Raw genomic sequence first — 13,484 nt, 5'->3', positions numbered from 1 at the left:
CGCTCTTGGAGGTGCCAAGCTTTCACTTGCTAATGGCCTAAAAAGTATCCCTGCGTGTCAACAATATGCTAAAACACTTGCGGGAAAAATGCAGAAGGCGGTTGTCCTTGGGTCGCTCTGTGTTTTTAGGGTGCACGAGAATTTTGCTGGATCGTCGTATTGATTCCTTTACAGACTGTAACCACCTATCTCACGGTCGTGCGACGTGGTTGTGGCTGAAATTTTATCGCGATTTCACTGTGAGCGGGTGCAATTTTCCAGATTAGCACCCGCTCCCGGCGAAATCCTGCGGTTGTCCTTATGACAAATTTTTAATTTTGGTATGCTTGTCATTTCTTTTGTGAAAGGTCTCGAGAGCGAATAGTAATTTTATTGGTAAGCTTAGGAAAAAAAATTCCTATCTGTTCCCTTCTGTATTAATTGTGTTGTATTTCTTTTTCCCTTTCTGTGTTTAGTTTCTTGTGTTTATTTGTTTTATTTTAATGTTTCTGTATTTTTCTTTCGTTTTATTGATACATTCCTCTGCCTTTCAAGACTATAAGAGCTTGTTTCTCTTATGGTTTAAAAAATGGCATTCAGAGTTCGAGTTAATTGCTATGTGTGCAATAGAGTCTATCAACCAGGACAAATGGCTCGAATTGATGGAAATAATAATCCTGATAGGCAAAACATTGCAATTTTTAGACGTCTTCAACTTCGAAGACCACGACTTGAAGTCGCCGATGAGAGTAGGATATGTCTCAATTGCAATCAATCGATTCGCAATGAGATAGAGAAGCTCCAACGTGACCCAGGCTGTTTGAGACTGAATGTTCTTACACAAACCGGCAGGCAAACTTTTATGTTCTATAATGCTGATGTTAATACTCCAAGGCTTTCAATTGAATGTAGAGGTAACGCTTTTATTGTCATGGACATTTTCATTCCAGAAGAAACAAGAGCATGCTTAAATCATTTGGATGAACATGGTTTCATCTTAGGCCCCTTGCTTCCTGGACTACAAGCGATTAATAGACCGTATAGGATTCCGGGACGGCAGTTACTTCTGTTTTTGCAGCAACTTCGTAACGAAGCAAATATTCATGCGGCTGCGGCGTTTAATAATGAGGATAGTTTCACTGATGAAGAGTTTGAAGCTATTGCTCCTGTAACAAAGGAACAATTTAGTGAATTGTATGAATTTTGTGATCCTATTCCGCAGTTACATGGACATGGTGCTAGATACGTGAGGAAAAAAGATCTGCTGACTTTCCTTTGCAAAATGCGTCAAGGTCTTTCTGATGAATTTCTGAAAGTGATTTTTCATTATCCGAGCCGGCAAGCTGAAAGCATGGCCATTTCTACTGTAAGAGAGTCTTTAATGTAGCGATTTGTGCCTGGTAACATTGGATTTAATGCGATAAGCAGAGAGGAATTCATTAAAAGACACGTGACATCATTCGCCAATGAACTTTATAATCCAAAACCAGAAATTCCCAGAGCTATTGCTATCATCGATGGAACTTATGCTTACATGCAGAAGAGCAGTAACTTTCGCGTACTTCGACAATCATTTTGCAAACATAAAGGACGTCACTTGGTAAAACCTGCTCTCATTGTTCCTCCAGGCGGATACATACTTGAAATACAAGGACCATATTTTTCTGACTCGCGAAACAATGACGCACAAATGCTCATTAACGAATTTGAGAGAGATGTGGAAGGTATGAGAGAATTTTTCGATATTGGTGATATTTTTATAGAGGACCGTGGATATAGAGATGCCCGACCACTTTTAGAACGCTTAGGAATTGTGTCCAAGATACCACCATTTCTCCAACAAGGACAGATGCAATTGGTAACGGCAGAAACAAACGAAGCTCGGCTAATAACGAAATCTAGATGGATAGCGAAATCCAGAAATGGCCACATAAAGTCCATTTTCAAGTTCTTCGAGAAAACCATTCCGATGGCTCATGTACACAATCTAAGGGACTTCTTTCGTATTGCTGGTGCCATAATTAATCGATACCATATGGGAAGAAATACGGGACATAACAATTGGCGTGTATCAAGTAGAACTTGCCCCATCTTACGTTCAAGACAAGCTGCAACGAGAAGAAGATGAGAAGTTTCAACTAGAGACGCGACCAGAACTCTTGGCATTTGCGCACATATTGCAAGCATTTTATCGTTCCTGGGTTATGCACATCACCAGCAACACGTTAAGTCTCCTCAAACTTCCTTGCTACAAAGGATTCTAGACGCTGCTAATAGAGGTGAACAAGCGAACCCGAATTAAAAGCCAGAAATAGTTTAATATTTCGCAAAAGCTACTGGGATTGCTTCTATTCGCTGATCATGGGTGCTCAGCGTTCGGCACTCTTGAGAACAGTACAATGTAATTATCTGAATGTACGCACTAGTTAATAATGTAACTTTGGGTACCACTTCTGCCTTTAAAAAAGTGATGAATTAGTCAAGTTGAAATCTTGGGCGCTTAGCGTTTGATCGTTTCGAGAAGTGCGCTATATGAGTCAGCGGTGTAGGCGAAAATATGACAGATCACGATCTGAACCGTGATTTCTCTGTTGACATCGCTTTTGTAACAAAATCTTTTGTAATTCGTTTTATTCACTGATCTTGAGCGCTTAGCGCCGCATAGCGCTAAAACTGTCAATTTTTTTGGATTTTTTACGGATATTTCATCCGGCACTTATAACCTTACAAATTACAAAGTTTCCGCTAAATCCACCGAAAGCCATTTTCCCATACATTTAGTGCGGGGTTCTTTTGTGCATCTAATTCAACTGTATGTCAGACATTTGTTAACGTTCGTTAATACTTTCAATAAAAAATATGAAAATAGTAAGTCGAAAAAAGGGAAGTTTAAGAATTTATAGATAAAGATAAAAGAAAAGATATATATTTTATCTATTGCGAATTATAGTAAATGTATGTATTATTTGTTTGGAAAAAGATAGTAAAATGTCTCAAACCTATCGTTTTGGTTTAGTGGAGTTCTCAGTCGAGATTTTAATTACACATTAGGAAAAAGTACTAAAAAAAAGGCAGTTGACAAACTATTTGCACGCACTCCAGAGATCCTAACCTTTCATTTTTAAATTTGGTTATCGCAAGACTTATTCCTATTGCGGTCATTTGAATTAGGTTTATCATAGTATTATAATTGAAAAAATAAAACCAGACATTTTTTATTATAAAAGAAATAAAAAATAAGAAATCTAAAAAGAAAACTTACCAAATTACATATCGAATATCTTGCCAGCACTAAATAAAGCACGTTGCACAATTTTGTAAAGCGTGAAGTTTTCTGTTAGATCTAAAGTCTAAACAGATGATAGCCAGTGATCGATCGCAGTAGCAATCGGTCGAAATAATCAATACACTAATCTCGCAAGTTTTTCGCGCGCCTTTTGAATAGAAGTATCTAATATACGCATTAGTATCACATTTAACACCAGAATCAAATCTGATTTATTGTATAATCTATAATTTCCCGGATTTTTTTCAATTCCCGGACAATTCCCGGATTTTCTTAAATTTCCGCAGAGTAGACAGCCTGCAAGAGTGCGTGTTCATGCCGGTTATCAAAGAGAATACGAGTGTAGTAAAAGGTTTGCCTGAAAATAGATATGGTAATCAAAACAGGCTTTCAAGCGGTAACTGTTGAAATTCTATTTAACCCTAAAACTATAAAAAAGGGAGATGCATGAGGCTCCTGTTATTTTTATAGTGCACACGAATTACATTTAAATGGATCAGGATTTATAAGAGCTAGTGTGATAAGGCAAATTTTAGTGACCGAACATCTTTATCAAGTTCAATTGGAAGCATTTTTTATTGTATTTTTACAACTAACCGAGAAATTTAAAGAAATAAGGTTCTGTGCAACTGTCATTAGATGACCAAAACCATACGACTGTCAAGTAAGTACCTACGGATGCAAATATTCTTTCAAAAACGACTTTTTAATTGTTTTCACTGGTCCAACTTTAGCGAAATAACATTAATTCTGTAGTCACCACCACGCGCGCCGTTAAAAATAGAGGGCAGATTTGGATTTAACACAAAAAACTACTCTGAAAATAATGTATCGCATTCCATGAACACATAGATCATATTTTTTTAACACTGTTATTATGCCTTGATCTCACATGTGGAAACTTTAAGTTGGTCTCCGTGAGTGGCCCGTATATTCCATATTTACTATGTTGGCCCTATAGTGATAAGCTCTAGAAGGCCAACATACTTTCGACAAGCTCACCTGCAGAGGCTGCATCAAGTTGTTCTTGGAAGGGCCAATGTAGGGGGGCTGGCTAAGCCTTATGTTGGTCTTCTGAAAGGCTATTAACAATTTTATAATCAAATCCTTTTTATTTGCAGTCGAAATAAGCAAATAAATAACATTATGTTTTCTTCTAGAATCCTATTATTAAATTCTGGACCAAATTACATTTAAAAAGTTATTTTTAACAGAAAGTGTTTGAAACTTATATAAATCATTTTAATTCCTACACATATAGAAAAACTCTATGACTGAAAGCATTAACATTTTATTTTAAATCGGTAACTTTCCTAATGAATATTAAATGATTTATTAATTATTAAACACACGCACACAAACACATATCCTCTTGAAAATACTTTTGCCTTCTGCGAACTTTCTGTGCAAATTTAGTAATAATATCGCAAATTTTACTCAAATTTTAAGAGAATAGCTGTGGGATTCTATATTTCTTATTTATTCTTTCCATGTGTATACATTATATTATTTTCCATGACTAAATTTTCCTCTTCCACAGGAGATTGACAGACGTTTCGACTTAATCTCACTTTCCCTAATTAGCCTCAATCCTTGTGGAGTTCCTACATTTTCTAGCGCCTACACCCACATTTTTCATTATAAGCGCTCGTATTGATAAGGTTTCACTCTTCATCAGTGAAAATCCTTTCTTATTTAATTCCGTAATCCATTTCTAGCTACTTGAGTTAGTGAGATTGCGTTGTGAATTAGTAAAACTTCTTATTGATTTGATTCAGCGATCCATTTCTTACTGATTCAAATTTATAGGGTAATGAATTTGGATCCTGCATCAGTGAATAGTTCTAGGTGTAATGTTAAAAAATATATAATGGAATAATGATTTAGAACTTGCTGCATTAGGTTTCTAAATTATTTTCTAAGAGAGACTGAAATATTACATATATTTTTAGCATAGATAGAAGAAAACCACATATAGATGATATGGGATAAGGAAATCGTTATTGAAGAAAGAGACGGGGTGGAAGCGCTGCTATAGAGCATAGGGTGGGTTAAAGGCATGGTAGGGAAAGTTACGACGGAGGGGAGAAAGGAGAATAAAGTGGCGGTGGTGGAATTGGAGAGCTGGGAAGAAAAATTAGGGGTAATGCGTAACAAAAATAGGATAAAGGACATTAAGGTTCTTATCGATCAAGATTTGACGAGGAAGAAAAGGGAGGTTCAGAGAATGCTAAATGACAGGGCTATGAAGGAGAGGGGCGAAGGGAGAGCAGTGAAGGTAGGGTATCGGAAAATAAAAATAGACGAGAAAATGTGGGTATAGGACGAAGAGAAAGAGGTGTTGAAGGAAGTGCAGGGGAATTTATTTTGGGGGAACTAGGGGGTGGGAGTAAAGCAGGGTGGAGGAATGTAAAAGGTGTTGTACTGGAACGTAGCAGGGGTAAAGAAGAAAGATGAGGATTTCTGGAGGTATATTCAGGAATTTGATGTGATTGGACCGGTAGAGACGTGGGTAGAGAGAAAGAAATGGGATAGAGTAGAGCTAAAGTTGACGGGGGGGGGGGGGGGGGGGGGGGGGGGGGGGGGGGGGGGGGGGGGGGGTATAGTTGGAGGCTACAGGAGGCGGTCAAATTAAAAAGGAAAGGAAGGGCTAGTGAGGGAATTATAACAGGGGAATAAATGAAATGGAAAGTATTAAAGAAAGGATAGAGAACTTACTAGGAGAGAGAGATGAGGGTATAGTGGTAATAGGAGGAGACTTTAATGCGAGAATTGGGCGGGAAGGGGGCCTGTACCAGGAAGGGGAGAGCTTTAAAAGAAAATCGAAGGATAAATTAATAAATAAAGAGGGGGAGAATCTAAGAGACTGGATGGAGGATAGAGGGTGCGCGGTGGCGAATGATATGGTGAAAGGGGAGGAAGAGGGAGGATACACGTATGTGAGTAAGAGCGCTGTATCGGTGATAGACTACGTGATTATAAATATGCAAGGGTTTGAGGAGATAGAGAAATTCGCAGGGGAAGGAAGAGTGGAATCAGACCATCAGCCATTGAGTTTGTGGATACAGGGGGAGGCTGGCGAAAGGCAGAGTCGGAAAGAAGGGTCGTTAGGGGAGAGGGTGTCATGGACGGGAGAGGCGATAGAGAAGTATCAGGAGCAATTGGGCAACGTAAGCTTTGAGGGGGAGTCTGTGGACGAGATATGGGAGGATCTACAAGAGAAAGTGAAAGGTTGTGTACAAAAGAAGGTATACAGGAAAAAAAGAAAGGAATGGTAAAGCCGTGGTGGGATAGGGAATGTAAAATGATAAAGAGAAAGGTGAAAAAGAAGTACAGGAAGTGGAGGGACGGAACCGCGAAAAGGGAGGAGTACGTAGAAATCAGGAAGGAGTTTAGAGAGATGTGTAAGAAGAAAGAGCAGGAAAAAGAAAAAGAGCTGGAAGAGGAGTTGAGAAGTGCTAAGACAGAAGGGGTCGTGTGGAAGTTAATTAATAGGTTTAGGAAACGTAGGGTGGGGATGAGTGAGAAGATAGGGAGCGACGAATGGAGAAAATTTTTTAAGGATTCATTTCAGGGGTCAAATACTCGAAAGAGAGATAAGGGGATTAGAAGAAAAAGAGAGTTGAAACAGAAGAGGTAAGGCAGAGGCTGAAGGGGGTAGTGAAAAAAGTATGGTGGGAGGAGGGATTCCCAAGAGGGTGGAGAGAGGGGTTGATCGTACCACTGTATAAGAAAGGGGATAGGGAGAGGAAAATTATAGAGGAATTACGCTCATGAATACTACGTACAAAATATACACGACGGTGATAGCAGATAGGCTGCGAAAGGATGTTGAGGGGAAAGAAATATTGCCGGAGACGCAGGCGGGCTTTAGAGAGAGAAGGAGAACCATTGACAATATTTACGTCTTGCAACACGTGGTAGATAGAGAATTAACTAAAAAGGGTACCAAAGGCAATAGAGGAGAGGGGAGTGAAGAGGGGCCTGATCGAGAGGGTAAGGGAGGTATATAAGAAGACGAAAGGTATGGTGAGAGGAGGGGAGGGAATCTCTGAGGGATTCTGGGTGGATAGGGGTTTGAGGCAAGGGTGCCCACTTAGCCCAACGATTTTTGCAATTTTGATCGCGGATATGGAAAGTAAGCTAGGCCGTAGTGGTAGGACGAGTCAGAATATCGTCACTCGCATACGCATATGACATAGTGCTGTTGGCAAATAGCGAAGAGGCTTTAAAGGAGATGATGAAGAGGTTGAGATGTTACTTGGACAAGAATAGGTTAGAGTTAAATGCGGACAAGTCGAAGGTTATGGTGTTCAGGAAAGGAGGTGGGAGAGATGGGGGAGGGGAGTGAAAGTGGAAGGGAAAAGCGGTATAGATGGTAAAAGAGTTTGTGTACCTGGGCTTCCTGTTTCGAAGAAATGGGGGAGTGGATGGTCATATGAAAGAGAGAGTGAGGAGGGCAATTGTAGTGATGAGGCAGGTGTGGGGGCTGGGGAAAAGATTGTTCGCAGATGATTTTGAAAGGAGAATGAAATTCTTTGACTCGCTAGTGATGTTTGTCTTATTTTACGGATTGGAGGTGTGGGGTTGGAAGGAAAGTCAGGAGGTAAATAGTGTACAGGAGAAGCATGTAAAGTGGATACTGGGGTTAGCAAGGAATACGCCGAACTATATTGCCAGGAGGGAGACAGCAAGAACGAGTTTAGGGATTATAACAGGGAGTCGAGCATGTAAATAAAAGGAGAAATTTTTAGAAGAGGGGGGAAGTAAATTTGTTAGGGAGTGTTGGTGGGAGAAGGAGAACAGACATAGTGGTGCAAAGATGGAGGTGTGAAGGGAAAGGTATTTTCGAACGAATGGATTGCAAATGGATGAAGTTAGCAGAATGCACGCGGAAGGAAGGAAGGTATATGAGTTGGTTCAAAAGAATGGCATGGAGAAAGAGAGGGCAGAAGGAGAGGAGAGAATAAGAGAGTCAAGGTAGAACGGAAACTATGTGTGGATTATACCATGGGAGAGAGCGCAATATTTGTGTAAGAAAGGAGAGCAAGGAAGTCAGGAACTTATAGCGAGAATGAGGTGCGGGTGCATGGAGAAGTATAATAGGTTCTGTCTTTCTAGAGAGAAGAGAATGTGTGAATTGTGCGGGAAAGGGGATGCAAATTTGGAGCATTGGTTGGAGGAATGTGAAGAGGTGGAAAGGAGGGGGATAAGCATGGAGGTAATGTTGCATCAAAGAGGTGACGAAAGGGCAGTAGCATGGGTGAAGGAGGTGTTGGGTGAGATAGAGAAGAAGAGAAAGAAGAGGAAAGAGGAATGGGGAAGAAAAGATTGTAAATAGGAGAGGAAGTAGATGTAAGAGAAATGTAAATATTGTAATATGTTTACAATAAATTATAGTATATATCAGAGCAAACGAGAACTGAAGCTAACTCTTAAACTATAAACCGCGCACGCTACCGAACACACTAATGTATCAACATGTTTCTAACTTCACTACGAAAAGGGTCACTTATTCGCATAGTCTGATACATACTATAATTTGTCGTAAACATTTTCTAAATAATAAGAGCGTTTCATTTATATTGAATGACTAAATGTGCATAAAAAACAATATTGTTGACTTATGATGCTTTATTGTTATAAATAAATAGCATAAGAATTTTTCAATAATATGGATTTCTTGTTTTCAAATTACATTTTTGGTCCAAGCTGGAACTTTTTGTTTGAAAATACGTCCTAATCTTCTTGAATGAAAATTCAATTCATTGGCTGAAAGTTGAATTAACTTGTTTAAAACCCATTTTAAAGTTTATAGGTCAATTTTTCCGATTCAAACATCTTTCCTTATTTAAAGTTGGATTCTGATAGGGCCCCTATCAGAATATCTAATCTAGAAAAAACTGATTGGGGCCCCTATCAGAATATCTAGTCTAGAAAAACGAGTTGGGGCTACTATCAGAATGTCTAGTCTAGAAGAAACTGATGGGTGCCCTGTCAGGTTTTAATGAAGAATTCCATGCTTCCTATAGGTATGTCAAATTTATCTGTATCTAATGGGGCCCCGACCAGAGAACTCCTTTGAGGTTTTTAAAGATTTTAGTATGCAAAAATAATGTTTTTGTAGTCATTGTAGAAAGTTGTGAAGTAGTATACGGTGGGAAAAAACGAAATTTTATACGAAGAAAATTCCAGTCGAAAAAATTTATTTACTTAAAAATGTTTTTATTGATATTCATGTTAATAGTTTGTATATTTAACATTTATATAATGTCGTATGTTAATAAATATTTAATTAGAAAAAGAGAGTTTAAAAAGTAGTATTTTAACTTTTTTAAGCTGTCGGTTAAGAGGATGGCTTTTTCATTGAGTTTCAACTTGTAGGTTTTGCGCATTGGTTAAGACATCCGACTGCTACGCGATAGATTTAGGTATAGATATGTAGGTTTGATAACCCGTAGCGTTAGAAATTTTGTTTGTAATATAATGTTTAAAAATATAATATATGTATTCAATCTAAACAGGACCATTAATGTTTAAAGTAAAAACACTAGCAATTGATTAACATTTATTTTTTAAATACCTTTTTTGTCATATTGCTAGAGCAGTAGTGGGTGTTAAAATTAACTACAATGTTCAAATGAAATTTCCATTTTTAAAATTATAAATGATATTCAGATCGTAAACAGCCATATGATAATGAACGGATAAAAGTACTGGCTGCTAGTAGCGTGACATTACCTTGTAGGAGTCCCGTAGGGGCCCTTCTCTTAAACTGAATTGTAGGCGGCCTGACCCCACTAGAACCCTACTAAAAAATTACCTTTCGAAATTTCTGCACGGGCTATTTGGTTGAAAATTACCGTTGCGATGGAGAATTCGTATTTCAGTTTTGAAAATTAAACTATTTTGTAAAAACATCATCGCCTTTTTGGCTTTAAAATTGATCTTTTTAGATTAAAAGTTCTACTAGTTGGATAAAAATGTAACGCCTTTGCTAAAAACTTGATTTTTTCGATTAAAAGTGCAAATAGTCGGTTAAAAATTCATTTATTTGATTTGTGAATTCAAGTATTTTCTTAAAATGTCGTATTTTGTTCTTGATTTCGACTTTTTTTTATATTTAAAACTACTTTCTTGTGGTTGAAATATTAAGTATTAATTTTTACGTTCTCATCAGAGAAAGTATTAGATTTGTGTAAAATTTGATCCCCACAGTTATTGTCAAATGTCCACGTTTCGAGACCCTCTGAAACCGAAAAACAGGTTTTTACGAATGTGTCTGTCTGTATGTCTGTACGTCTATCTGTCTATCTGTATATCTGCCTGTCTGTGAACACACTAACTTTCGAAATAATTAATCTATTAGATGGCCCTGTGGTGCACTCGTTTAGTGTCCTAAACTAAAGGTCAAGTTCGTTAGCCAGCCACTTTGGATGAAAATTCAAAAAGTGGGCATATTTTTAATATTTTTTAGATCACTTTTTTGAAAACTCCAAAATTCTCTGTACGGTTATTTATAGTATTCAGAAAGTTGAACAATTTATCCTAATGACTTTTTTTGAAAAATCAAATATTACCAGAGTTAGAGCATTTTCGAAATACAAAAAAAAAACAAATTAAAATGAACATTTTAAGCCAAACAACGCATAATACGAAAAAAAGTCAGGAGAAGAAAAACGTTGCTTTTCGAAATCCCTACAAAACAATTTTTTTAATTAGGTCGAAAAGTTGAAAATTCCAAATTTGAATGAACCAAAAATGTTTGAAACCACATTTTTTTAAGATTTACAAATTTTATGTACGGTTGTTCGTAGTACTCAAAAACTCAAACAATTTATCCCTATGACTTTTTTCTATAAATAGAAAATCATCAGAGTTAGGGCATTTTCAAAATCCAAAAAAAAACTAAAATGAACATTTCAAGCCAAACAACACATGATATGAAAAAAAGTCAGGAGAAGAAAAACTTTGCTTTTTGAAGGCCCTACAGGATTATGATAACAACTTTTCTAATTTGGTCTGGCCAAAAATTCGTATCTGGCAGATACGAAAAAAATGAACACTGGAAAAAACTAAAAATTCATAATGAATCACTTTTTGACACAAGTTGCGAAAGAATAAACAAACTAAATGTATGGAAGATGGTACTCGGTACAGTGAAATGTGTAATAGAAAAATAGTTTGCCTAAATAAGATCTAAAATTTTGATTTTCACATTTCTTTGATAGGGCATGCGCTTTTTACATTCACACTATAATGAGAAGGTATTGGTTTCATACGAAAAATCACTTTCGCGGATTCCATCAAATATCGACGTTTTGAGATTTTCTCAGAAGGAACATAAAGTTTTCAGGTTGGTATCTACCTGTCGTTGTCGTATGTATACTGGATGTCTTTGCACCGACTAACTGAATTGAATTGGGCTTTGGCACACAGGTTTAGGGGCCAAAGATTTTGAAATTCCACGTACGACTATTTATAGCACAGGAAAATGTTAACAATTTATCTTGATGGATTTTTTTGATAATAAGAAAATTATCACAGTTATGGCTTTTTCAAAATACAAAATGAAAATTCTAAACCAATCAACGCACGATATAAAAAAAGGTAAGAAAAGGAAAACGTTCTTTTTTGAAAAACTTACAAAGTCATCATAACAGGTTTTATAATTTAAAAAAAATCGAAAATTCATCTTTTAATCGCACAAAAAATACTGAATTATTACATTCTCATCATAATAAGAAGGTATTGTTTTATGGGAAAACTGACTATCGCGGATTTCTTGAAATTTTCACTTTTCGAGAATCCCTACTTCCCAAAGAATCCGGTATTACGATGTCGTCTGTCTGTCACACTTGTCATTATCGTCGTTGTCGTTGTAATCTGTAAACACAGTAACATTTGAAGTAATTATTTAATTGAATTTCCCTTTGACGCACCTTATAAAGATATGAAAAGAAAGGACGATTTCGTTAGCCAGCTATTTTAAATAAAAATGCTATAATTTGGAGCATTTTCAAAAATTTAAAGACCACTTTTTCCAAAATTTGAAATTTTTATTTAGTGCTGTTTATAGTGCACAAAAATATGAACAATTTATCTTGATGACTTTTTTGATAAAAACAAAATTACCAGAGTTATAGTGTTTCCAAACTTTAAAAAAATAATAATAATAAAAACGAAAATGACTATTCTATGTCATTCAACGCACCACATGAAAAGAAGTCAACAAAAGAAAAATATAAGTTTTTAAAGACCTACACGATTATCATAACAACTTTTTGAATTTTGTTAAAAAATCGAAAATTCACATTTTTGTCGCACAAAAATGATGTATTATTACATCCTCATCATCATGAGAAGGCATTAGTTTTATGTGAAAACTTTCTATCGCTAAATAATCTGAATAAATGTATTATAAGTTTGATACAGAAGTGTTAAAAATAATATAGAAAAGTTAACATTTTGGACAAAATCGAATGCGAAGCACGAGATACGTGATGAGAATCTGTTCGTTAAAGCCGAAGAAGCTTTAACAAAGGAGATTTCACAATCACCAAATTACAGTTGTCGATGTTTGGTTCGTTAATCTTAATGGGTCTGTGCACAAATGTGGGGGAAATACAAAGACCGAGCTCAAAGGGTGAGACAAATGCAGCATCAAGCGCAAAGCGCGAAATGAATATATCGTCGAGCGCGAAGCGCGAGAACCAACGGTCATTTCTAAAAATGACTGCTTATTCTAATAAATAAATGAAAAATACAACAATTAAAAGTTGACAGTAAACAATAACGCAGAGGACATGAACCTTACAACAAATGTGAATGCTTATCCATAAAAATATTACAGTATTAAAAAACTGCCATTATACTAAAAGATGGTATACGGGGTCTGTATTTAAAATATTATCCACATGGCAGTAGATGTGTTCTTGACAGAAGTAAATATTTCTGAGGTCCTTTTTGTAAGGTTAATTGAGGTTTAAGCGTTATAGCAGAGGACGAGTGGGTGCTCTCTTTAAGACCTACATATATAATATTTTACCATAAGCTCTAATCCATGCCGATTGATTATTTTGCAGAGAGACAAGAGGAAAACAATCATAATCTTCCTCTATCCCTACCTTTTTAAATATACTTCTAACCTGGTGAGCCCAGTTGTGTTTCTCCAGGGTTGTTAAATCCTCTTTCAGTCTATCCAGTTCTTCCTATCTTA

At 36.7% G+C, this 13,484-nt stretch overlaps 1 protein-coding gene across 3 annotated transcripts in view; it reads right to left on the bottom strand.

The window, feature by feature from the left end:
* The window catches only part of LOC117172535 (sodium/calcium exchanger 3), a 404,663-nt gene that overhangs the window by 104,172 nt on the left and 287,007 nt on the right, over nt 1-13,484 (bottom strand). Inside the window, exon 6 of one of the 3 annotated variants that reach the window (XM_033360572.1) lies at nt 11,998-12,151. The exons of the other annotated variants lie outside the window; for them this stretch is intronic. Within the exon in view, the coding sequence (XP_033216463.1) occupies nt 12,099-12,151 (53 nt within the window). The 3' untranslated portion in view covers nt 11,998-12,098. Of the gene's footprint in view, nt 1-11,997; nt 12,152-13,484 lie in introns of those variants that run through there. 3 annotated transcript variants of the gene reach the window in all.

The sequence above is a fragment of the Belonocnema kinseyi genome, chromosome 5 (genome assembly GCF_010883055.1).
Source record: "Belonocnema kinseyi isolate 2016_QV_RU_SX_M_011 chromosome 5, B_treatae_v1, whole genome shotgun sequence".
Lineage (NCBI taxonomy): Eukaryota > Metazoa > Arthropoda > Insecta > Hymenoptera > Cynipidae > Belonocnema > Belonocnema kinseyi.
Note: the sequence above shows the minus strand (reverse complement) of the source record. Positions and strands in the feature narration are given on the sequence as shown.